Here is a 26,789-nt window from a genome sequence, read left to right as displayed (position 1 = left end):
TAAATGCCTCCTCTATGCAGGATACTTCATTAGTCTTCATCACAGCTGAGGTGAGATATTCCTCATAATTATTTTCTTGCCTTTTAAAATTCTCTGCTGCTGAAGCAAGCTCCTCATTACTAATTAGTTTTCTCAGGCAAGGGAAGACAGTTTCTCAAAGTGGCCTCCTCATTAGAAAGGGATATCTGCCACTAGGAAAAAGAGAAATTGACCTTTACTGCCTCCTTTTTTCAACATCCACCCAATAAAATCAAAATTTGAAGTTACAAGAAAGAATTAATGAAAAAAATCACTCAAACAACAGCTATGATAAAATGTTCTTTTTTTGACATTATAAAATAAATTCCCTTTCTCCTTCCTCCTTAAAATGTATAAACTACTAAGGAAAGTCAAGTTCTGTAGAAAGGCCACAAGAATTCTTCTAAGTGTTCTAGCCGTTCTTCTTGGAAGGGGAAGGGGTTCCAAGGAAAAGGATTTCTCCTGAAATGAAAGAAAATGGATAACCAAAAAGTAACCTGATGTTTTGAACGTCATGACATTGATGACCTCTTCCATGCTTCCGTACTTCATCGGTGCCAGCATGAGAATCCTGCATTCCGTCTGCTTTCTTGAACATCACGACACTGATGACCTCTTCCATGCTTCCCTACTTCATCTGCACCAGCATGAGAACCCTGCATTCACTCTGCTTTCTTGTTCATCCCACCACCACTGCTTTGAGTCAGGACCATGCCTCCTGAACAGCCTTCACAGGCTCCCATCTTTCGTAGCCTACTCATTCCTCCCCCTGCACCCTTACCAGAGTTGGCTAACTGTCTTCCTTGTGAAATCAGAGCAGACTGATGCATGCCCTAGTCCTTCAGTACTATGTGAGGGACCATATATACCCTTCACTGTCAGGTTCTCCCTTCTTGTGTCTGGTTTCATCTGCTGCCTTTTGCTCATGATGTCTGTGGTAAAATGACTGTGGAATCTCATACTTGCTTTCTCTCACTGTGGCCATCTCTTTTTCCCTATTACCTGTTAACTGGCTGCTCGTCTCTGAGGAAGGAGTTCACAGTCTCCTTTGAGAAGTCTCTCTGGACCCTTAGGTATCACTTTATATCCTTGCCATGCATTATCTTTAGTCTTCGGTCAGAGTATGTGCACCCTTCCACATCTGTCTGAGGTCTTTGTCCCCCACCCCCTCAACTGAGTTCCTTAAAGACAGGGATAACATTTCCTTGGTGACCATTTTAGTACCAGACATGTACTCATGTAAAGCTAGTTGAGTGCTAGTGATGTCCCTGCACATTGTAGGTACTCAACTGCTGTGGATATCACTCTATATAAATAAAACACTGATGGCCAGTGACCAGGCAGGAAGTATAGGCGGGACAAAGAGAGAGGAGAATTGGGGAAACAGGAAGAAGGAGGGAGAGACACTGTAGCCACCGCCAGGACAAGCAGCATGTAAAGACTCCGTTAAGCCACCAGCCACGTGGCAAGGTATAGATTTATAAAAATGGGTTAATTTAAGATATAAGAACAGTTAGCAAGAAGCCTGCCACGGCCATACAGTTTGTATGCAATATAAGTCTCTGTGTTTACTTGGTTGGGTCTGAGCGGCTGTGGGACTGGCAGGTAACAAAGATTTGTCCTGACTGTGGGCAAGGCAGGAAAACTCTAGCAACAAATGGCGTCCAACGGTTCGAGTTTCCATCTTAAACCTGACAATATTTAATAACCGATTCTAAACAGAGCCAAAACCAGGTTCCTGCTTCTTGTCTCATACGGGCAGCTAGACGCCACAAAATGCAGGTTTGAACACTGGCGGGTTCCTGGTGTGTGCATTTGAACAGCAGTATGGTGGAAATGAGGCGTCTGCCAGCGGCACATTATGCTGTGTGGTAGATTTAGTCTTTACTAGTATTTAAAAAAAAAAAAAAAAGAGGTTTCTTGGCTACACGCTGCTTTGATAAGAAGCATAGATCCACTATTTCTGAGAATTGATGGCTCCCAGAGCTGGCGGAAAACGTACCACTGCCATGTTAGGAAGCTAAAGTGGGCGGAGCCAGCAGCCACAGTGCTGCTTCAGGCTTAAAAGGCTACAGTTTAAATCAATAAGTTCCCAATAAGACTGATTCAGATGAAATAGTTTATAATGCATGTAAAAATGTATGTAGGCTTAAAAGAAAAAAAAATATACTGTTATATAAACAAATAGTATCTAAAAATAAAGTGTTTAAAAAAAAACAGTAAATGTAATAAGCCACCTAAAGATGGCTATCACACATAAAATCTGGATTAAGTTGTCTTTGATATTCCTAACTAAAGAAAAACGTTTGATTATAAAAGCTGTTCACTTATGCCAAAATGTAAATTTTAAAGGTACCTTGAATTGAAAATTTGGATATAAGGATATGTTACTTTGGAAAAGAGGTTCTGCTTTTGTTTCCACAGAAAGCCAGGGGCTATGGATTTGTTCCAGATTAAGATACATCAGGTTTGACCAGCCAAGACCCCCTGAAAGATCTCCGATGACACCATGGCCAAGATGATCCAACATCCAAAACGGTTTCAAGGCAACTGGCTCCCACAATGCAGCCCCAAGGACTACCCCATAGGCCTAAAATTTTCTTTGTGTCCCCATAAGATACAGCGCCCCCCTCCAGCAGGAAGTAGTAAGAGATGCTACGCCCAAATTCCCAAATATACCAAGCTGGCTTTAAAGGTGGAATTGGCTCACTCCCCCTCTAAGCCCAGACATATTGCTTTAAAAAAAAATGGTTAAGAGATTCTTGTGTCCCAAATCAGAAGAGCCCTCTGGTGTGGGACAGAGAAAAACCATTATTTTTATTTAAAACAGGTTGATTATAAATGTGATCTCTTTCTAAAAAAGAAAAGGGGATATGATATAGATATATAGGAGGATATAGAGATGATAAGATAAAAGGATAGATTAATCAACCTACTTTTAAAGAACAACTTGTTTAAAATGTTTTACATTGGTATAGATTTTAGTTTATGTTTAAAATGTTTTATATTGGTATAAATTTTAGTTTATTGATATAAACTTGAAGTTAATTTTGTTATACTATATATATTTCTATTCTTGTTTGAGGCATTCTGTTTATGTAACTCATTTAAAATTGTAATGGATAATTAAAAATAGATTAATAATTAGTCATTTATGATAATCATATTTGTAGCCATGTTAGTTAAGTCTTCTAGGTATACATAGATATATTTCAGATAGGTAATCTTCAAACACTTCATAGACCTAGAGAATATGGCATTTAAATAACTTAGAATTCTGTTGACATGAGACACAATTGCTCCTGGCTGCACCAATTTGATCCCGAAAGAATGTTGGGCTTCTAAGACATTTCCATTTGTAAGTTTGTCTTTTTGGCACAAAATGGCCTACTGGGCAAAGAACTGCCCTTGCCTTGACAGCTGACAGTATGAATGCAATGCTGTCCTTCCTGGACAAGCGGGACACAAGGAAAGTGACCACTGTACTCTGCCAAGACAGGGTAAGATGGTCTTTCAGAAATCCTGCTTCTGAAAATGGTCTGTCAGATACTCTAGGCCTGTAGCCAATTTGAATACACCAACAATGCTAAAAAACATTAGGTGACTGTCCAGGCTGCCAGCTGTCTTGGTCTACTCTTGCAAGATTCCCGAAAATTGCTAGCATCCATCTACCATTTCTCAGATACCATTATGTTCCTTCTCAGGTTTTTGATGTGGTTGAAAACTAGATGGCTGTAATTTTCTCAGTTATGATAAAAGATAAGTTAGATATAAAACCTTAAACTCACAAATATAAGATAGGACATTTCTTTAATATTGCAACTGTAATTCTTGCTTGATAATTGTTTTGTTATATGTAATTTTACTATCTTAAAGTTAAAACCTTCCTTTTTAAAAAAAGAAGAAAAGGGGAAGTGCTGTGGATAACACTCTATATAAATAAAACACTGATGGCCAGTGACCAGGCAGGAAGTATAGGCGGGACAAAGAGAGAGGAGAATTGGGGAAACAGGAAGAAGGAGGGAGAGACACTGTAGCCACCGCCAGGACAAGCAGCATGTAAAGACTCCGTTAAGCCACCAGCCACGTGGCAAGGTATAGATTTATAGAAATGGGTTAATTTAAGATATAAGAACAGTTAGCAAGAAGCCTGCCACGGCCATACAGTTTGTATGCAATATAAGTCTCTGTGTTTACTTGGTTGGGTCTGAGCGGCTGTGGGACTGGCGGGTGATAGAGATTTGTCCTGACTGTGGGCAAGGCAGGAAAACTCTAGCAACATTCAACCAATGTTTAAGAAATGAATTGGTCCCCAAAGCATCATGAATCTTCTAATTAAAAGACAAATGAGCTTTTAGTTTGCAAAATTATCTGCAGATTTTATTTAGTTGATATACAGGATAGTGACAAAGAACGTCACATTTTGTGATTTCTTCTGTCACCTTTCAACAGAAGAACGAATTATTCTTCACTTATGACTTTGGTGTGAACCTCCCGGCTCTTCACCCGCAGCTTGTTGACCTGGGACTCGGCGATGTCAGCCCGCTCCTCGGCTTCCTCCAGCTCATGCTGGATCTTGCGGAACTTGGCCAGGTTGACATTGGATTGTTCCTCCTGTGAACGGGAACGCATTGGAGAGAACAAGATTTGACATTTCCTGCTTGCTAATTGCCTTTGTTGCTAAAAGAAGCTACAGGATTTGCTTCATGAATGAGAAAGTAAAGGGTCCTGTCAATTGGTGGCATTCTTATTTGGGGGCAGACCATGCCACGGATCTGACTACATGAATGAGTGTTCTTGTACACCCCCTCCTTCAGTCTCTTTCACTTGACTCTTTTCCCTGCAAACTGAGGATGCTATAGTGACTACCCAAGGCCAAAGAAGCAGGGATCGGAGTTAATCTTGTTTCTGCAAAACAAACTTTAAAGAGAAGACACAGTAGTGATATTGCGGACAGAGAGCCCCAAGGAAGAGTTCAGAACTTTCAGAATGAGAAAGTTTAATTTTTTTGAAGTTCAGAACTGTATTTAATCATAATGTTAAGTAAGGCTTAGAATAATTCAGACCCTCATTTGCATAGTCCATTTGCTGAGAATTTGGAATGTTCTAGATAATAAGTGTAGTGCAGCGGAGAAGCATTTCTGTATTAACTCATTTGAAACGTTATTTGATGCAGTGTCTCTGAGAAATCAGCTAGAATGTCTAAAGCTCCAATAATTTGTAGCAAAATTTTAGTTTTCCAAGTAAATACTCATTTTCCCACCTAAGTCTGGGCTCCTGGTTTGATCATTGCCTTAGAAAAAAGCCCCTTGGATGTGAGGGACTTCAGTGCTTCACAGAACCGGACATGGTCCTGGAGCATCCTTTTTCTGAGAAGATACTCACGGCCTCCTCAGCTTGTCTCTTGTAGGCTTTCACTTTAGTCTGCAGTTTGTCCACCAAGTCCTGCAGCCTGAGCACATTCTTGCGGTCCTCCTCGGTCTGAAAGACGCAGCAAGCAGAGGGCATCGTTAGCTGGCACTACCCTACTCTATTTTCTCAAAGGTTGGAGGCCTGGTGGGGAAGGGCAGGCCAGTCACCTGGTAAGTGAGTTCCTTAACTCTCCTCTCGTGCTTGCGAAGACCCTTGACTGCTTCAATGTTGCGCTTCTGTTCATTTTCAACCTCATTTTCGAGCTCCCTCACCTGGAAGAGAAAAGCGCAGTTAACAGTTTGCCTGTGACTATTCACACACGCAGGCCAGGAGCTGAAGGAACATGGGGACACCCACCCTGGCCTCCAGTTTCTGGATCTGCTTCTTGCCGCCCTTCAGCGCCAGCTGCTCGGCCTCGTCTAGACGGTGTTGCAGGTCCTTCACTGTCTGCTCCATGTTCTTCTTCATCCGCTCCAGGTGAGCGCTGGTGTCCTGCTCCTTCTTCAGCTCCTCTGCCATCATGGCAGCCTGGTGAGTGATAAGACAGAGTTGGTTAAGGGCTGGCAAGGCCCAGCAGGATTCAGATTTGCCATCTGCATCTTGCCCTCTGCTCACATCAGTGATGGCTTTCTTGGCCTTCTCTTCTGCATTGCGGGCTTCTTGGACGATGTCCTCCATCTCTCCCTGGATCTGGGAAATGTCTGTCTCCAGCTTCTTCTTGGTGTTGATGAGGCTGGTGTTCTGTTGCAAATTAAAAAAAATAAGAAAACTACATTTAATTACATTTATAACTAGTCCATTAAGTCCCAAATTGTTGATAATTAAAAATGTTCAGAATAAAAATAAAATCAGAAATTATTTCCAAGCTTGTGGCTTTTTCTACCTATATCCTTGGTCATAAAACATAAATGATTCGATGTAAAATTTAATCTCTAGTGCCAAAGGTATTTACTTGTTATCCGTGGATGCTTGTAAACACAAAGTAAAACCATCCCGCTTTAGAATGCTGTGTACCACACAGCTGATGAAAAATAGCTCATTAGTTTTAGCTGTTCATCCTTATTGGTTGCCTCTGTGTTATAAGTTCATAAATAGCATCTTTATTAGTACAAACAATTGACCAAGAATGAATCCCCATGTTTTTAGAAAGTTAACAATATTTGAAATAGTCAATCAATTCTAGATATTCATAATTAGTAAGAAAAGTGTTATATATTAATAAATTTGATTTTAAAATTACAATATTGATTTGAACATTTCCATAATTGCTGATTTTATATATTACAATGTACAAAATATTATGTTACATAGGTTTATTATTTAAAAAGTAGAGGACTGGGGATTTAGCTCAGTGGTAGAGCACTTGCCTAGCAAGCGCAAGGCCCTGGGTTCAGTCCTCAGCTCCAGAAAAAAATAAGTGGAGGGCATGCAAATTAGCATAAGACAAAAATATAATACATGCTCAGTAACCAGATACAACCATTAATAACACTTTTGCTTATGCTTTTGAATGTTTCTTGAATACTTTTTTTTACAGAAAAAAGCTAGGAGATCCCTCACCTTAATTTGCCTTATTCTTTTACTGTTTTGTGACTGTCTTTCTGAGGCAGTGAGTGTTTCATATGATCATTGCGAGGACATTCCACCATTTACTCCACAAATGCAGTGCAGAACACAAGTGCACTGATGATGGCTCCGTGGATTTGAACCCAAGAGCTCTTTATGTATTCCGCGAGGTTAATTTTAGGTTCACACATGATAATAAATATCATGATGACTTGTTATTTTTACTTTTTTTTGCGTATTTATTTGCTGTGTAGAGTTTCAAAAGACAAGATGGCCACCAGTGTTGTATACATATCTCCTCATAGGTAGTCTTCTGTGCTTCTTTATATAAGTTTTAAACTCCAGATCATTTCTCGTCCACAACTGCACCAGCCCATAAGTGGACTTGTAAACTGTCCATGTCTCGGTACATACTTAGACCCTTCTGTGCATTTCCCCAAGCCCTGGGAAGGTTTCCCTGCCAATATTACTGGACTGGACATTGTTAATATATATAATGGAGTTTTTAATCTGAATCTGTCAAATGTTAATGGACTAGACATCATTAATGTAATTTTTGGCTGTATATATTGTATATACTTATTGGATAGTCTTTCTTGTATTAGTTATAAGCTTTCTTTAATTTTAGACAAAAAGAGAGGAAATGTGGTGGTATTGTGTTCCCTAAAATATTGTGTACCTTAATAAACTTAATAAACAAGTGTGCATCTTGTGAACATCCCCTCAGGCTGCCCTTAGCTTCAGGGAGTGCCTTTGATAAGCCTGGTCCTGAACCTCACCTGGGTGTGCAGGAGCTGCACGCGCTCACTGGCATCCAGCAGCTCTTGCTCTGCCACTCTCCTGCTCCTCTCTGTCTGTTCCAGGGATGCCCGCAGCTCCTCGATCTCAGCCTGCATCAAGTTCGCTCTGCGCTCCACCATGGCCAGCTGCTCTTTAAGGTCATCCTGGCCTCGGAGAGCATCATCCAGGTGCAGTTGAGTGTCCTGCACAGAAATCAGAGAAACTCTTACTTGTATCACAGTGAATGTGGATTCAGATTTACCATCAGGCTCACACCTGGGTCTTACGAACTCAGAGTCTGATTAAACAGGAGCATCTACAAGTGCCAGTAAGGACATAGTCTTGGAACCCTGGTGCAATGTAAAAGCACATAATGTTTTATTTCAGATCCCAAATCATAAAAACAATTGTGGGTAAATCTATGAAACTCTGTGTCAAGAATCCTTAAAAATCAGCTAACCTGATTATATTATTTTACATATTTAGGAAGGGAAATCCAGGATCTGGATTTGGTAGGTCAAGCCTACAGTCTTCGCACTTGGAAGGCTGAACTCTTTCATCACTCTGTCTTCACTTATTTACCACTCATTTTGTCTGAGATGACAAAGCAAATTCTCTCTTGGACCTTTCAGATGAAACTTAGCTCCCTTTCAGGATACATTTAAAAAAAAAATCTTGCTACCACATTCCTTTGACGATTTATGGCCCGTAATTTTCCTAAAATTTTAACACTTGAGCTCTACAGTAACACATGGCCTGCTGACAGAGCATGTGTTCACCCCAAGGTACCTTCAGCATTCCTTGTGTGTTCCGGAGGTTCCTGATCGCCTCCGCAGCCTGGCGGTTGGCGTGGTTCAACTGGATTTCCATCTCATTGAGGTCTCCCTCCATCTTCTTCTTAATCCTCAGGGCATCATTCCTGCTCCTGATCTCCGCGTCCAGTGTGCTCTGCATGGACTCCACGACTCTGAGGTGGTTTCTCTTCAGCTGATCTATTTCTTCATCTTTTTCAGCAATTTTGCGGTCAATCTCAGATTTCACCTGATTCAACTCAAGCTGGATGCGTAGAATTTTGCCCTCTTCATGTTCAAGAGATGCCTTAATAGAAGCGACATTTTAGTGACCTCACTATGGCGATTTCTCAAGGAGGCATTTAGCCCTCCTCCCCAAACTTTCACATATCTCAACTTAGATCATTGATTCTGCATTTGCGAGACATTCATGTCAGGTTTTCCCTTGATGGCGTGCATTGCCCCCTTAAAGCTTACAAAATGGTAGATCTCAGTTGCCATTCTCTTTTCAGTTTGTTTATAATAGACAGCTGCCCAAAAAACATATGTACCTCTGCTTCCTCTAGGGATGCCTGTAATTCACTCTTTTCCTGATCAATTTGTTTCTTTATTTTCTCCAGTTCATGGATATGCTTCCCTCCCTCTGCGATCTGTTCAGTCAGGTCAGAAATCTCCTCTGTGGAAGAAGAGATTAGAGGAAGTGGTTGGAACGGTGGCAACATGGGAGGGTCCAGCCAGTGCTGAGTAGGATCGAGAAGGTCGGGACTCACGCTGCAGATTCTTGTTTTCTCTCTTCAGAGTCTCGAGTTGATCCAGAGACTCCTCGTAGGCGTTCTTGACCTTGAACAGCTCGGTGCTGAGAGAACGGGACTCCTTCTGGGAGGCTTCAAGCTCAGCTTGAGTTTCCTCATATTTCTGTTTCCATTCTGCTAGAACCTGGAAGGACATCACTAGTTAAACTCTGCACCCGGGTATAATACCTCTTTCTCCCAAGAGGGACACTTCACGGATCACGTGGACTACCTTATCAAAGTTCCTTTGCTTCTTATCAAGTGCCGCGCAGGCAGCGTTAGACCTCTCCACGTCAATCATGAGGTCCTCCACTTCATTCTGGAGCCGCTGCTTCGTCTTTTCAAGAGAAGCACATTTGGAATTCACAGCTTCTACATGTTCCTCTGCATCCTGCAGACGCTGAGCCAGCTTCTTCCTGAGGAGTTGGTCAGTGTGAGTGACCAAGAGAAGAACCAATTACCACAATGAACTCTGCCTAGCTGCTGACAAGGAAAGTCTATTTTCCCCTGAGATCTTTTATTTCTGTATGCCCACAGGTTTTCCCAGAATTACTTCTTAGAGCCCATTTTATCTCTTTCTGAGTTCTGATTTCCCTGGTGAGTTCTTCTTCATTTCAAATGTTATCAAACATATCTACAAAACCAGAGAGAAGGAGGAAAGGGGAGGACTCTGAAGCTGAGTTAACCCAGACAACTCAATAGAGGATACATTTCCTCAATAATGTTACAATTGAATGGGATCCTAGACATTGTGCAGATGGTCCTCTTAACTGTATAGATATGGAAGTTGTGAAATTATTTGATGATTCATCGTGGCATGAATATTCTTTCCTAGTTTCCCTTCTTTTTGGTTTCTTTCTGTTTAATTCATTGAAACCCATACTTGGCCTCCTCCAGCTCCTCTGTACGCTGGATGGCGTCCGTCTCATATTTTGTCCTCCACTGGGCCACCTCACTGTTGGCTTTGGACATGGCCCTCTGCAGCTCGGCCTTAGCTTCCTGCTCCTCCTCATACTGTTCCCGCAGCAGGTCACAGTCATGGCGAGCTGACTGCAGGGCGTGAGCCAGTGCATTCTTAGCCTAAATAACCCAAAATTATATGGTGTGAATTTGCATTCTGATCACTGATAGTCTCTTTGTGAAGTTCAGTAGTGTGTCAGGTTGCCCAGTTTCGTGAATGAAAGTATCAGCTGAGGATTCTCACCTTTGACTCCTCTTCTAGCTGCCTCTTTAGTTCCTCAATTTGTTGTGTAAATGCTTGTTTGCCTCGGGAGAGCTGAGACACCATAGCATCTTTCTCATCCAGCTGTCGGGAATACTCACCTGAGAGAGAAAACATGAATGATTGGATTCTTTTGTCTTGGCAAAGAGTGAAGTGGAATAGCATTGGACCCTCCTATTTCATATAATGCAAACGGTGTCCCCAGAGTGTTAGCGCACTGCTTTCTTTTGGTATTTTAGGATTGAGGTAACAAAACTCTTCTAAACCCAAGATATTAATTCCCCCCTGCCCTCAGGGATAGCTTAGAGTCATTGCTTTGTAACGATCTTATACTCTAAAGGTGAAGAAGTAAGAAATCATAAATGTGCACATGCTGGACAAGGTGTGACCCATGCTTCACAGATGATCCCGACCTTCCATGCTTTGCTGTTCTGAAGGTAGTGATGCTCACGGACTGACCTGACTCTGTGTGCAAGCGTGCCTTCTGGGTCGACAGCTCATTGATCAGGCGCTGCTGTTCCTCTTCCTTCGTCTTCACTTCACTCAGCTGATCCTCCAGGGTGCGGCACATCTTCTCAAGGTTTCCCTGGGGTGGGAAGTAGAAAATAAGATAAGATGACACATTTCTACTCAGAAGGCTGAGATTTAAAGATCTGTAACTATGTATGACAGGCACAGAGTAGTATTTGTGCTGCTGTCAAAGCCTCGCACGGTGCTTGGGAAGCAGTAGAGGCGCATAGGTGACTGATTGAATGAATGTGGAATTCTTCTCTGTGGGGAAACATGAGCATCATTTATGGCCCACATCATGGAGAGGGGACTCTACCCTGTCATTGCATTACTACTGTGGTGGCCATAGCAACGAAGTTTAAGATGATTTTAAAAAATAAGATGTGTAAACTTGAGGGATTCTCTTCAATACAGTGATGTCAATCAAAAAATCTCAGATGGCATGCAGTGTGACTAGCTAGAGTCACATACATTATATAGTCACTTTCAAGTATTTCAGATAAAGATAAGAAGTTAGGAAAGACCTTGGCTTTGGAGACAGTCTCCATGTTACTGGCGAGGTCATCGATCTCCATCTTCAGCTCGCTCTTCTCCTTCTCCAGCTTCTGCTTGACACGCTGAAGGTTGTCAATCTGCTCCCCAAGTTCAGCCACACTGTCCGCGTGCTTCTTCCGAAGAGCAGCTGCTGTGGCTTCATGCTGCAGGGTGGCCTCCTCCAGGTCCCTGCGCATCTTCTGGAACTCAGCCTCTCTCTTCTTGTTCATCTCGATCTGGGCTGAAGTGGCCCCACCGGCTTCTTCCAGCCTCTCACTGATCTCCTCCAGTTCCCGGGAGAGGTCAGAGCGCTGCTTCTCTGCTTTGGCTCTGGAGGCCCTCTCTGCCTCGATTTCCTCCTCCAGCTCCTCAATTCGGGCCTGGGGGTGGTGGAAGTACAGACTCAGCTTCTTGGGTCAGTCCTTTTTTTTCCTGATGAGTTAGACTGATGGAAGCCATTTACTTACTTGCAGCTCCTTGATTTTCTTCTGCAGCTGCATGCCAAGGGCCTGCTCATCCTCAATCTTGCTCTGCAGATTGCTCATTTCAAACTCTTTCCTAGTTTAACAGCAACACATTAGCGTATGGTCAATTCTTCCCACAGCCCCATCTATGTATAAGTGAACTTTTTCATACTGACAGCCTTAAAAAAGAGAGCAGTACATGTTTTACAATCCACAATGTGCCATTCGAATTAAATAAAAAAAAATCAAAGTTGTCATTGTTTATTTTACCCCGTGTCATGAGGTAATAATTGGGACACATTGTGCTTTATCTGTGCTCACACAGTGAGAAGCCAGAGCTGAATCCCATCACACTTACTTTTTGAGTTTCTCATCAAGTTGCTGTTTGTCATTTTCTATGTCCATTGTGGATTCTTGGGCCAATTTGAGGTCCCCCTCCAGTTTCCTCTTGGCTCTTTCTAAGTCCATCCGAAGTTTCTTTTCCTGTTCCAGTGATCCTTCAAGCTAAATTATAATGGATTTTGTTTAGGTTCTCAAGTGTTGAACCATATGTTGTTAGCCAGAAACTCAAAAAGAAGAAAAACTTATAGAGAACAAACAGCATGAAGACTCAAAGCCTGACTTTCGAGGCTCATGGACAACACTGATGGCCTCATTTCACCATTGTTTATTTCATTCCTTCTAAGGAAGAAGATATTTTTCATACTCACATCATCTACTTGCTGTTCAAGCTTGGTTTTGGCTTTGGTCAGGGTGTTGACTTTGTCCTCCTCTGCCTGCAGGTCATCCAGGGTCTGCTGGTGGGCCTCTTGGAGGGCCTTCTTCTCCTTGGTCAGCTTGGCGATATTTTCGTCCAGGCCTGCCATCTCCTCTGTGAGGTTTTTCACCTTTAGATTTGAACAGATGGTAGGAAGGCTGAGGAAAATGTGCCATCTTGACAAAAATGCATGATAATACAACGTCTTAGGACAACATCATCCTGACAGCAGTCAGAAACCAAGGTAGGCCATGTGGCTGAATACAATGGGAAATTAAGGTGAAAGCAAACAGATGCCGTGGTTGTGACTTTTTCCTTTCATGTTCAGTAATTTTTAAGATTTAAGGTTCAGCACTAAATGAACACTTGTAAATGCTCTAAAGTGAATAGTAATTGTACCTTGTTCTCTGTGGCGTGCTTCTCCTTCTCAACCTTGGCCAGTGTCAGCTCAAGGTCGTCGATGTCTTTCTTCAGCTCTGAGCACTCATCCTCCAGCTTCCTCTTCTTGGCTGTCAGTTCAGCATTGATTTCCTCTTCATCCTCAGCTCTCTCAGTCAGCTCTTTGATTTTGGCTTCAAGCTGGATTTTGGTTTTGATCAGCTGGTCACACCTTTCCTCAGCATCGGCCAAGCCATCTGCTTCCTAAGGGGAGGAATAGTGCATTTTCATTTGTATGGGCTCTATCTGCAAATACACACTCATGTGTTAAAAGTTGGGAATGGATGACCACCACTTGGTCAATGGATAGGCCATTAAATTACCAACTTTTAAAGAATTAAATGGACAAAATGCAAGTATCTTAATCCTTTGATCAAGTAGAGTATCATTCCCTCTAAATATCCATGTGTGGAAGATAAAATCAGGAAAAGATAGCTTTGTTGCAAAAATATATGATCTACTAGCCCTCAGTCCTTTTGGAAAAGCAATTTACTAATTCTTGGGTTCAGTTTTTTCACCACATTCAATTAAAGGCTTAAATTAGCCTTTTTTCTGATCTGATAAAAACAATGTACTTTCTAGTTAAATTTTAACAATATTTATGAAAGAGAATATTCTAATATAAGAGGGTGCTCCATACAGAAAGGAAAATGCCTAGAGATATTTTCATGACTTTATTTACTAGTGACCAGCCTGTGTATAAAGCACATATGAACATAAGCATCATGAATGTGTGTGTAGGATACACGTATGAACATAAGCATATTGTGTGTGTGTGTGTGTGTGTGTGTGTGTGTAGGACACACATATGAACTTAAGCATCATGGATGTGTGTGTGTGCGTAGGATGCACATACAAACATGAGCATCATGGATATATGGGTAGGATGCACACATGAATATAAGCATCATGGGTGTGGCTTTGCAGCTGTTGTTTCTTTGGGTCTGAATCTTAGTGTTTTTGAAAGGCAGGAAACCACAGCAGATTCCTGCATATAAATTGTTCACTCTGAAGCCTGGAATTCCAGTCACATCCTGATTAGGTAATATGAAAGAGCTCTGTGCAATGCATGGCACTCACAGCTTGAACCTGGAGCTGCAGGTCATTTTTTTCTTGCATCAGAGCTACCATCTTTTCTTCTAGCTCTTTCCTTTTTGCCTCTGACTTAGCCAGATCCTCCTTGGCCTTCTCAAAATCTTCCTTCATGTTGGCCATCTCCTTCTCTGTCTCTGCACTCTTCAGGAGAGGCTTGATCTTGAAATACAGCTTCATCCAGGGCCAGTGTTTCACATTCATGAAGGCGCGCACGTTGTACTGGATGCAGAAGATGGACTCTCTGCGGAAGGAGAGAAATAGATACAAATGGGCGAAAATGTGTAAAGTGGCCATCACAATTGCACTGAGTTCAGTGATGATGGTGGTGGAAAAGGCAAACACGCTTTGCTCCTCACCTCCTCTCCATCATCTTCTTGAACTCCACCCTCATCAAATACCCTCTGCACATGGCTTGAGTGCGGGTGATGAGCTGAGCCAACTTGTCATCTCGCATCTCCTCTAGAGTTCCCAACAGGCCAGCTTTAAAGAAAACCTTGGCAGAGGACAGTGAGATGTGTTATTTCCACTCAAGCAGAAACTCTAAAAGTGCTAAATTCATGTCAGCGATTTAGACTTGGCGGTACCTTAGTGTGACCAAATTTGTACTGGGTGTGGTCGATGTCAATAGAGCCCAGGAGCTTCTCAGAGGCCTTCTTGCTGTCAATGAATTGACCTTCTGGGATAGCACTTGCATTCAGAACTTTGTATCTGTCGAAATGAAAAGCATATTTAAAACATGATTTTTTTTCATCGAGATATAAAAGTAAGAACAGTAATAGCTACTATTGAAAAAAATGGATCAATCAAACAATGGCAATTAAAATTTAACACTGCTCTACATAAAACATTGGAAGATGTGAGACAAACCTCTGCTTGAAGTCTGCATAGAGGATCCTGCTGGGGAAGCCCTTCCGGCAGATGCGGATGCCCTCCAGCACCCCGTTACACCTCAGCTGGTGCAGGACCAGTTCGTGCTCCATGGCACCTGGAAAGGGGAACACATCTTACAGCCATCTAAAGAGAAGCCACATTGAGGTTGCTCTGTACATGAGAAGTGTCTTACCAGGAGTCTTAGTCTCATTGGGAATGAGGCAGCGGACAAAGTGGGGGTGGGTGCTCTTCAAGTTGGTCATCAGCTTATTTAAATTCTCCTATAAAACCGTATGGAGAGATTTAGAATAACTTGTAGCTGTAGCTTTCCTCTCTCACATTCTAATGAGCTGTCTCAAACCATGATGACCAAGAGAAATCCTAGGTCTGAAAAGTGGGTTTCTAGAACATTCCTGATCATACAAAAGTAGTCCATTTCAGTTTGTTTTTCTCAAACCGTGCCCATCAGAAAAGTTTTGTCTTGAGACTTTGATCATATGGAATTGATGTCATTGAACACAGTGGGTGATTTTTAAAGAGGGCTTGATTTTATGTAAAAATCTCTCTTCTACCAGATCTCTTGTATGTGAAGCTTGGGGAAATGCCTCATTTATAATAATAGGCTTTGCTGTAAAGGAGATGTGGTGTGCCTTCTTTTTGTTAAAATTTCCTGAAGCATTTTTCAGATTTAAAAAAATACAATACTACTTTTTTCACATTTACCATAAGCATCCTTTAAAACCTCTCGTTAAGGACAGTTTAATTGTCTTCTAAGTGTAGGATTATATATACTGTACCCTGAAGAGAGCTGACACCGTCTGGAAAGATGAACCCTTCTTCTTGCCACCTTTCTTTCCACCACCGCCACCCTCTGAAAAACAGAAAGGAAAAAGGGAGAGGGGATGACTAGCTGCAGCCTTTGAGTCTTCTTGTGTGCACCAGCATCAGGATGGCCTCGTTTCCTCAAGAGCCCGTGGCACTCCTTCCCTTTCTTCCTTCCATAGCTCATCTATCTCAATTCTAGATGAAGATACAGTAGTCCCTCCATGGTTATAGATGCCCAGGGAAGAGCAAAGAAGTGTGCAGAAGCTGGAAGATATGGGTGGGTGATAGGACTCCCTGACTCCATCCAGATCAGCAGTGTCTGCTTCCTGCAGATTCCACCCAGAAGACAGAGGAGTAAGGTCCTGCCAGTGCACACATCCCCTAGAACAGGCGGAGTTGCATGCTTGCTTCTAGGTAGTTGAGCTTGGCTCATCAGCAAGGACTTGGAATATCTATTTCCCTATGTCCCCATGTTGTTACTTGTACATCTGGACTTCAGATACTTAGGAAGGAAATACAATCTCATTCAGTTACCCTAGTGCTGTGGCCCTAGTGAAGGGTTTTCTTATCTCTGAGACCCTTGATGGAAGCAGTATTATTGATGTGGAAAAGTGGCTGGTACAATCATCAGCATATCACTGAACCTTCTAAATTTACTTTTCCATTGATAAACAAGGCTATGGACTGAACGATTCCTGATGCTTGTGTACCACAGTTGTTAATACATTTTCTTTCATTTCATTCACATTATCCTGAACTCTCACAGTAGATTTTGCAACACTTACATCGGTACTTTTCAATTTCTTAATACTTTGACCCTTTAATACAGTTCCTTGTGTTTTGTTGACTCCCAACCATAAAATAATTTTCGTTGCTACTTCATAGCTGAATATTTTCTACTTTTGTACATTGTAGTGTAAATATATGTATTCTGTGATGGTCTTAAGTGACCCATGTGAAATGTTCATTTAAGCCCCCCATACCCCCCACCCCCTCGCCAAGGGGTTTTAACCCACAGGGTGAGAACCACTGATCTTTATTGTCTCTGACAGATGGTATATTTCTATGGTGTGATTCTTAGAACAAATTGATACCATTAAAATTACCTGCTTCAGCAGCCTGTCCCCCAGAAAAGAGGAATGCCAGAGTCTTCAAGCCAGATTTCTGGTACAGCCCCACCACGGTCTCATTCAGGGGATCCTTGTTCTTGTCCAGCCAGCCAATAATGTTGTAGTCTACAGTGCCTGCATAATGCACCAGCGAGAAATGGGCCTCGGCCTTGCCTTTGGCGGGCTTGGGCTTCTGGAAGTTGTTGGACTTTCCAAGATGCTGTTCATAGAGCTTGTTCTTGAAGGAGGTGTCTGTTGCCTTGGGGAACATGCACTCCTCTTCCAGGATGGAGAAGATGCCCATTGGCTAAGTATTAAAAAAGGGAGAAGATAGTGATGAGTCCTTTAGAAAACTGTGCCCCCGTAGTTTGTGTGATTAGTGCAAACCTGAAAAGAAGGCATTCCGAAAGAAGAACTTGGAAGTATGCATTAAACAGATGAGAGCCTACATTAGTACTCCCCTCTTCTGACAGAATACAGCAGTCATCATCTGAAGACTCCATAGGGTATATGTTGCTGAAAGACTTAGTTTAAAAGTTCATCTGTACCATCTGGCAAATGTTGTGTTCAGTGAGTAAAATTAAATTCTAAAATTACCACCTCAAAGCTCAATTTTTACCCTATGACTATATATACTCATATATGCTCTGAATACTTCTTTCTCACAGTGTAACATCCTTCACCACAACTCTAGACATGGAAAAGATGTGAAAAGGAGAGACTATATTCCTATGACCAAAAATGAAACTTCATCAAGAGGAAAGCGCATCTCCTGTTGTCTCATGAAACTCTTTGTACTTTCAGCCCGGCTTCCCCATCCCCATCTCTATGGAGTTAAGCACTGGTAATCCATTGGTTTTGCTCATGAAGCAGTTTGACTTTTCTGAGACAAATTTGATATGAAAGATTGAAAGCAAATTCAGCTTGGTGATTATACAAATTCACAAATTCATGCTCAAAAGTCATTTTGATAATCCAGAAGTTGAAATATTAGTGAAGGAAATAAATACTTTTTCTAGGGACTATATAGTTTTGATAAACAGTGTAACTATTACATCACCAAAATAACATATTCTGTTCTTTTTTTCATATTTTTGTGAATTTTGATCTGAGTATTTCAAATTTTCCCAGCTGGCAATTGCATTTTATTTCTACTTTATCATTGCTTCAGGAGATTTCACATAGGTTCTTTCTTTTTTTTTTTTCTTTTCTTCTTCTTCTTGTTCTTTTTTTTTTTTTTTTTTTTTTTTTTTTTTTTTTGAGACGGAGTTACTCTGTGTAGCTTTGCACCTTTCCTGGAACTCACTCTGTAGCCCAAGCTGGCCTCAAACTCACAGAGATCTGCCTGCCTCTGCCTACCGAGTGCTGGGATTAAAGGCGTGCACCACCACCACCACCACCTGGCTCTAGGTTCTTTCTTGGTACCATGACAAGATCCAAGTGTGTGTGAGAGAAAGAGAGGAGACAGAGAGAGAGAGAGAGAGAGAGAGAGAGAGAGAGAGAGAGAGAGAGAGAGAATATGCACATGCTTGTATATGTTTGGAGGCCTGTGGAGGCCAGAAAAGGATGTAGGATCCCTTGGTGGTAGGGTTACAGGTGTTTGTGAGCCACTTGATGTAGGTGCTGGGATCAAAACTCCAGACTTCATGATAAAGCAACAAGCACTCTTAACCACTGAGCCATCTCTCCAGTCACAAGATCCCAACAGTTTTGAATGTTTAAATTGCTTAATGATTTCTATCTAAATATGATACATCTGTTGCTCTAACATAATTAGATTGATTTCCTTAATTACTAATTCCCTTAATTACTAAGGGGGAATTCAGAGCTCATTCCCAGGGTAAGGTCAAATAGAAGCTTAGGTATTTACTTGGTAGTAATCATGAGAAGGAATAAACTGATGAATTCAACAATTAACTGTCCAATCTTGAGCATCATACTTTGCACTGCCTTGTTATACAGTACACAAGAGAGGATGCATATGCAATGTACTATCATAGCCACGCCAGGATTAATTGATTATTCAAAGGACTAGCTGTACTTTCATCTCTTTCTTCCATTCCAATGAAATCACATAGGAATAAAAATGAGGAAGAAAGAAGCCCATGCTACATGCCTTTAATCCTAGCACTCAGAAGACAGACCGAGGAGGAGAATCTCTGTCAATTCAAGGTTGGCCTAATTTTACATAGTGAGTTCCAAAGCCAGCAAGGGTTACATTGTGATACCATATGTCTTTAAAAAACTGAGAAAGCATAAAATTATAAGAGTTGAAAATGTGAATCAGCTGGGCAGTGATGGCGCATGCCTTTAATCCCAGCATTCAGAAGGCAGAGGTAGGCAGATCTTTGTGAGTTAGATACCAGCCTGGTCTACAGACTGAGTTCTAGGACAGCCAGGAGTACACAGAAAAACCCTGTATTGAAAAAACAGAGAGGGAAGAGAGAGAGAGAGAGAGAGAGAGAGAGAGAGAGAGAGAGAGAGAGAGAGAGAATAAGAGAGAGAGAATAAGAGAGAGAGAGAGAGATGTGACTCTGTGTGTTTTGTATGTGTATGTGTTATAGCTATTTTCTAGCAACTACTTCTTTATTCCTTAGTAACAGATTATCTATGATATACCTGAGAACTAATCAGAGCACACAGGCATGTCATGACATATCACTGATTACTCTTTGAGAACTGGGGTTGTAAGTAAACATAGGAAGAGGGACAAGTTGTTCCTGTTTTAAAGTTTGAAAAGTCACACACACCTTCTCAATGAGCTCAATGCAGGCAGCCAGGTCCATCCCAAAGTCAATGAACTCCCAATCAATGCCTTCCTTCTTGTACTCCTCCTGCTCCAGCACAAACATGTGGTGGTTGAAAAACTGTTGCAGTTTCTCATTGGTGAAGTTGATACACAGCTGCTCCAAGGTGTTGAACTATGGGAAGAAATAAACATAGGAAATTGGTCATAAATTCGGTATTTGTATCTATAACATAGTTAATATATTTTCTTCAAATTTTGAGATATTTTGGGTTATTATATTGAAGATTTAGATCTTCAGATCATCTATTAAAGGGTGTTATAATTCTAAATCAGGAGTTAAATCCTCAAATGTTTTCCAAGGAACTACATGAAATCTTACATATTGGGCAAAATGCTGTTAAATAGGAGTTCTTTGAAAAGCAATTGAGGGTGACCTAAGCATGCATTTCTATTCTCATGTGCTTGAATCCAAGATCAGTTTTGAACAAGCTTTCATGGCCAACCTTTGAGACTCTAGTCCTGAAAACTAGCATTTTGTATTTTGGGAAGAGTATTTCCAGGGCTCCAACAAGATCAGTCAAGTGACTGCCAATGTGCGTTTGCTAATCAGTTCATTACTCACATCAAAAATCTCAAAGCCAGCGATATCCAAGACACCGATGAAGTATTGCCTGGGCTGCTTGGTGTCCAGCTGCTGGTTGATGCGGGTGACCATCCACAGGAACATCTTCTCATATATGGCCTTGGCCAGGGCGCCGACGGAGTTGTACACCTTCAGGGAAAGTGTTGGTTTAGTTGTTTGAGTTGGATACAGTGATGACCTTTTGAGTCTTCAAGTGAATCAGGGGGCTGAAGTCACACTTACCTGCTGCACTGTCTGGCCTTTGGTGACATACTCATTGCCGACCTTGACCCTGGGGTAGCAGAGGGCTTTGAGCAGGTCAGCAGAGTTCAGACTTGTCAGATAGGCCGCCTTGTCAGCAACTTCGAGAAAGAAGCAAGAACCAGCAGTGACTTACACAACTTCATTGCAAATGATGCTGCTGGTGGCAATGGTTTTACACAAACAAGTACAACTGTTGTGAGTTCTCTCGACTTGTTTATGTTTGAAAAGCACTGCCACTCTTCACACTTGTTCTTAGAATGATAAGTTGGAGCTTGGTGGAGCCCATGCTCTGTGTGATACTTAAAATACAGGAAACTTACACCACAGATGATAATTTGAGAAACCCTAACCCAGTGGTAGAAAGAGAATTCTAAATTATTCACCAGAATAAAATGTGCTTTTATCAAGAAGCAAGTATTTTCTTATAAAATGTGAATGAAGAATGAAGACAGGTGAAGATGTCGTGCAGGACAAGGCCCTGGGTTCAGTCCCAGCACCATAACACACACACACACATACACACACACACACACACACACACACACACACACACACACACACACACACACCATGAGAAAAACAGAACAGTGAAATGGGCAAAAATAATAAAGCTCCTATAAATTTGCTCAATTATGTAAAATATCAGTGTATCAACGTGTTATCTCCTCTCCCTGAAGCTTCTGTCTTTCATTAGAAAGACAATACAAATAGGTCCCCACCTCTGCAAAGGCTCATGTCAACAGTTTCCTCAGGTGGAAGGTGACAACAGGGGTCTTACCTTCCGTGCCATCTGGCTCAGCTTGCTCTTCCCTTTGCTTTTGCTTGAATTTCATATTCCCATAATGCATCACAGCGCCTGTGAGCTTGTAAATAGCCACCTTTTCATCTGCACTGAATCCCAGGATGTCCACAGCAGTCTGTTGAAAGAATTGAATTAGTAACAATTATCACAGTGGCCAGCTTACTCCGGACGGTAGGGGTCTGGCTCCCTGCTTCTCAACCACACTCTGTCATATATCTGACTAATGTCTTGATGGCTTAGGAGTTGGGTTCTTCCCCTCTGGTCCACATAGAAACATCATTTCAGGAGTATGGGCACTAAGGACAGCATGTGAGTCATCCATACACTTTCTTGTCTCTAGTCTCCCAGATCATTTCTTCTCTTCCTATGTTGTCCTAATTTAATGCACAGCTCCAGATTACCCTCCCAACTCAGATGACATGGACAGTCCAGTGGGAAGACTTATAAGAGCAGCAATGGCTCCCACTGTTTCTCTGATATCAGGTCACAGCTTGGCTGGCCTTGGGGTGCCTGGGCATGAACTTTACTGACCATTCACTAGTCATTCAGGGAAGAGACATTTATGAAGATAAATTTCCTATTTTGTTGAAATGCTTTCTGACCCCCTCATTGGATTTTTGGTTACTTTCTTAGTTACCCATGGTAAACATTGACATGGCTTATGGAAGAGACCAAGCATCAGTGTAGACACACGAAAGTGTGTCTCTCCTAAGACTTCCTCCTTTCTTCTGGTCCTAGCTCAATGGGGCTACCCAGTCCTGGAACTACATTATTAATAAGGTCCTCGAATGAGGTTGCTACATTTTTTTAAAACCTTCCAGACTAGACAATGGGATGTGTCTCAATTCCATGTTGTTTTTGGAATATGAGCATAACAATATGTTACAGTGAATAGAATCTATATCTATAATACAAGGGCACACACATAGGTTATTAACATTTTTTTGGTTATTAACATTTTTAAAGCACCCTTCAACTCTCTCTTGGTGGGATTGAGTTATCAGTGTTGAAAATATTAAAGTTAAGAATAATTAAAGATTATGCAGAAATTCAAATTTATGTATTTATATATCAAATTTATGTGTAAAAAAACAAGCTCAAAATATGATCATCTTTAAAGGAAAGAGGTGGAGAAGGGAAGAGTCCATAGCTTCAGAAATAAGAATGAAAGTTCATGGAATATCCAAAAGATTGATTTTGGAGGTAGACAATTCATTTTTTCCTAATGATTCATAAGGACAGGGCTATCCCATTACTGTAGACATTTATTCAAAACAAAGTTTTCCTTTATATCTAACTATAAAGAACTTGAAAATTTCATGTTCTGTTACAGAAAGTGGGAAAGTATCATAGTTTTTCTAAGATTCCTGGATACAGGGGCTGACATAAAGTAAAAAAGAAATCATATAGGGGTGCAAGTATTGAGGGAAAAGTGACCAACACCATAATGAGTAAAAAAGATCCAGCTCAGTGAGGGATGCCAGGTACCTGCCATTTATTGCAGATATTTGAAATGTAAACACATGTGTAGGACGGCATTTCAATATTCTGTGATTTTTCCCCCAGGTGTAAGAAAGCCTGAGAGATAGCATTGTCTGATCCATTCCCTGTGCCAGTCCATTCTCCTCTGAAGCGAGGGGAGTGTTGTGTGCTGAAAGGGGCCTTGTTAGCTCACGCCTCTTCCCTATTACTTACATCTGTGGCCATCAGCTCTTCCTGGTCATCGATGCTGGGCACTGTGATTTCACCTTGACTGACATAAGTGAAGTCGTATGGGTTGGTGGTGATCAGAAGCATCTCTGGACACGGAGGAAAGAGCAGACAGAGTTACTTTGGTCATCACCACATTTCAGAGGGACAGAGTAGGCAGGATGTTGTCTTGCTTGGTGGAAACAAGTCAAGATGCTCCTTACCAATAAGTTCTGGTTTCTTGTTGGACATGATTTGATAGAAGATGTGGTAACTTCTTTCAGCCTTGAGCTGGAAGGTGACTCGAGACTTCTCTAGCAGATCTGGAAAGGCATATTAAGCACATTTTTTAATGAAAAGGCCAAAGGTAGAAGATTAAGCTTTGAAATTCACACAACAGAAATAAGAGCAAGGGTTTTCCAATATGTGTGCCCCCAAAGAAAAGATGCTCAGTCACCAGTGTTTATTAACTCACAGGTTTCAATATCTGCAGAAGCCAGTTTGCCTGTGGCGCCGAAATGGATCCGGATGAATTTACCCTTAAAAAGGCAAAGGAGGGTTGATTAAAAGCTGGAAACCATTTCATTAACCATGGACCAAATAAGTGGAAAATATATTAATACAGTGTATTTGGAAGTGTGGAGGTCGTTCTCACATGAGCAGGGTGACAAAGGGACTCACAAAGCGAGAGGAGTTGTCGTTCCTCACGGTCTTGGCGTTGCCAAAGGCCTCCAGCAGGGGGTTGGCGCTGATGATTTGATCTTCAAGGGTCCCCTTAAGACAAATGGAAAAGTAAGATAAAGCTTGGATTATCTGAGTTGTACATACTAAAACAATTTCCTATCTGTCCTTCTCTTTCCCTTGGTCACATCCTGTAGCTAGGCAAGGCCTTAGAAAGAGGAAGGGAACCCGAAATGGGCGAGTGGGACATGCCTGTGACATGGCTTGATTTCAGTGCCTCTCGGGGGCCCCACTGTTCGCTTCTGAAAAATGGCTGTGGGAACTCAGGCCTAGAACTTGCTAACATATCACCTTGTTCATCTCCTCCTCACAAAGCCCTTCCGAGGTCTATTTTCTAAACTCCAGCATTGTGGGCGTCTGGTTGCTATGGTTTTGTCACACTTGAAAAAGCCCCATCCTCCCTCAGACGGTCATGCCCACCTGCATTTTGCCAGAAGGCGCCTCCTCCTTTTTCTTGTCCCCAGTGACTGCAATTGTGGCAAAGTACTGGATGACACGTTTCGTGTTCACAGTCTTCCCGGCCCCGGATTCTCCGCTATGAGGACCAAATGAGAAATCAGAATGTAAGTCAGGAGGCACTGGCCTAGCAATCAAAATTCAGCAGAAAGAAAGATACGGTATCTACATACGTAATCAGGATGGACTGGTTCTCACGATCTGTGAAGAAAGCACAGACAACGGCAAATAAACAAAAGCTCAGACACTACCAAATCTGTGCTCTTCTTTTCACAAGTCTTAAGAACTAAGTGTAAAAGGTGTGCTAATTATCACACTTGTGTCCCGCTGGTGTTATCACTCATGTGAAGGATTATGGATTATGGAATGCACAAGTTTGCTCTTTTACCAATGAGAATCAGTCAAGAAGTAGGTGGCTTCACAGTTTCATGTCCCCTTCATTCACCTGGTTCACAGTTCAAAATCCTGTCATGTTGTAAATGTTCAGGCTGCATTTCCTCTAGCGCTTGTGAAATTTCAAAGCTTACTTTTTTAATGAGATGATACAGTAGGTGTAATTAAGACGCAGAGTTGATACCTAGCTTTGATTAACTTTGAAATGGAATTAGCATCAACAAATTTAGATTTCTAGCATAGATAAATGAGCAAATTTCCCTATGCTTTTGGAATTGATGCATCATAGTCTAAATCAAATTTTCTACTTTTATCATTGCGATTATCACATGTATGCAAAACATTTCATTCCCAAGGTGCTGGCCATATGTTGCCTCTGCTATGACTCTTCAAGTGTTTTCTAGAACTTGTTGAGGCTGTGATTATGGAGACACTCACCCGTCAGCATGAACTGGTAGGCGTTGTCAGAGATGGAGAAGATGTGGGGCGGGGCCTCCTGTCGCTTTTTGCCTCGGTAGGCCGCCACCACCTCAGGGTTGTACACCGGCAGCCACTTGTAGGGGTTGACGGTGACACAGAAGAGGCCCGAGTAAGTCTGTGGGCAAAGACAAAGTTGCTCAATTAGCAATCACGTCATTACTCCAGCTAAGAAATAATGCTGGGTGAGCAAGGGGAGAGGAACTAAGAAACTGCTGGTCCTCAGAAGGTTTCATTCATTGGCTCTTTCCCCATGGGCTGGCCCATGCGGCACCAATGCTCTGGATAGCCAGCTAACGCAGTTAACCAGAGAGCTCTCTCTGCACATGCATCTTCGAAGACACCATAGTTTACAGTGCTGACATAATGAGGCATTTCAACAGCAGAAAGTACACGGATTTGATGACGTACGACAGGGGGCACTCACGTAGATCATCCAGGCTGCGTAACGCTCTTTGAGGTTGTACAGCACTGCGGGCTCGTGCAGGTGGGTCATCATGGCCATGTCCTCGATCTTGTCGTACTTGGGAGGGTTCATGGAGAAGACTTGATCTTCCTTGACTGTGACAGTCTGTTAAGAATGGAAGGATCCAGTTAATACCAACTAAGAAGCAGAAAAAGATCGTCTGTGCTTCCCCACCTGTCACCCTCTCGGTTTGACTCACAGCTCCACCTTCGGTCTTGGCCGTCACCTTCCCCCCTTCCCTGCTCTGCACCGTGGCTTTCACATAGGACTCCTTAGGGTCCACCACGAACACGGACGACTTGGCATCAAAAGGCTTGTTCTGAGCCTCGATCCGCTCCTTTTCAGACTTTCGGAGGTAAGGAGCAGCCTCCCCGAAAACGGCCATCTCGGCGTCGGAACTCATGGCTGCGGGCTATGGGTGCACCTAGGGGAAGAAATGGACATGAATGACCACCCCGGCCCGTGGGTTTCACTTTAACAGGCTTTGCTTACTCACTCTCCTCTTCCTCCTGTGGACTGTGCCGGGGAGCTAAGCGAAGACAAGGGTACCTAACAGCCCTGTGTGGGCCGTTTAATTTTCCTGACGTTAAGTTTTGGTTCATCCTTCCCTATTGTAAACCACAGTCGAGAGATGTGGAGGGATGGATACCCATCCAACTGCACTTGTCAGGCTACAAGAGTGTTCAGAATCTTTGTTTCTGTGCTTTTCGGTTTTTGTTTGTTTGTTTGTTTTTTACCCCATTTCCTTTTCCTACCCTGTCCCATGTGTTTGTTTGTTTGACATTGTGGTGAAACAAAGAAATGGAAAATAGTTTTTCTAACCTTATTGTGTTAATGAATCTATTTTTAAAAACCCAAATATTGCTGAGTGTGGTGGCACACACCTTTAACCCCAGCACTTGGGAGGCAGAGGCAGGCAAAACTCTTTGACATCAGCCTGGTCTACAT

At 42.1% G+C, this 26,789-nt stretch overlaps 1 protein-coding gene across 1 annotated transcript; it reads right to left on the bottom strand.

Annotated features, from left to right (window-relative positions):
- Positions 1-4,370: 4,370 nt before the first annotated feature.
- Positions 4,371-26,349, bottom strand: LOC121826775 (myosin-4). Its single transcript, XM_076542632.1, has 38 exons — positions 26,041-26,349; positions 25,803-25,946; positions 25,337-25,493; positions 24,679-24,706; positions 24,470-24,584; positions 23,990-24,082; positions 23,784-23,847; positions 23,533-23,631; positions 23,315-23,418; positions 21,596-21,734; positions 20,797-20,915; positions 20,554-20,703; positions 19,933-20,103; positions 17,180-17,489; positions 16,046-16,119; positions 15,442-15,529; positions 15,246-15,363; positions 14,963-15,086; positions 14,735-14,871; positions 14,364-14,619; positions 13,245-13,487; positions 12,799-12,975; positions 12,447-12,592; positions 12,092-12,182; positions 11,615-12,004; positions 11,040-11,166; positions 10,563-10,681; positions 10,242-10,438; positions 9,591-9,774; positions 9,338-9,503; positions 9,119-9,243; positions 8,566-8,874; positions 7,776-7,979; positions 6,046-6,171; positions 5,788-5,958; positions 5,598-5,702; positions 5,404-5,499; positions 4,371-4,632 (listed from the first exon to the last, which is right to left on the bottom strand). Exons 1-38 carry the CDS (start codon positions 26,242-26,244, stop codon positions 4,480-4,482), a joined length of 5,823 nt encoding a protein of 1,940 aa, XP_076398747.1. The 5' UTR covers positions 26,245-26,349; the 3' UTR covers positions 4,371-4,479.
- Positions 26,350-26,789: the final 440 nt, after the last annotated feature.

The sequence above is a fragment of the Peromyscus maniculatus genome, chromosome 8 (assembly GCF_049852395.1).
Source record: "Peromyscus maniculatus bairdii isolate BWxNUB_F1_BW_parent chromosome 8, HU_Pman_BW_mat_3.1, whole genome shotgun sequence".
NCBI lineage: Eukaryota > Metazoa > Chordata > Mammalia > Rodentia > Cricetidae > Peromyscus > Peromyscus maniculatus.
This window is presented reverse-complemented; position numbering and strand designations above follow the sequence as displayed.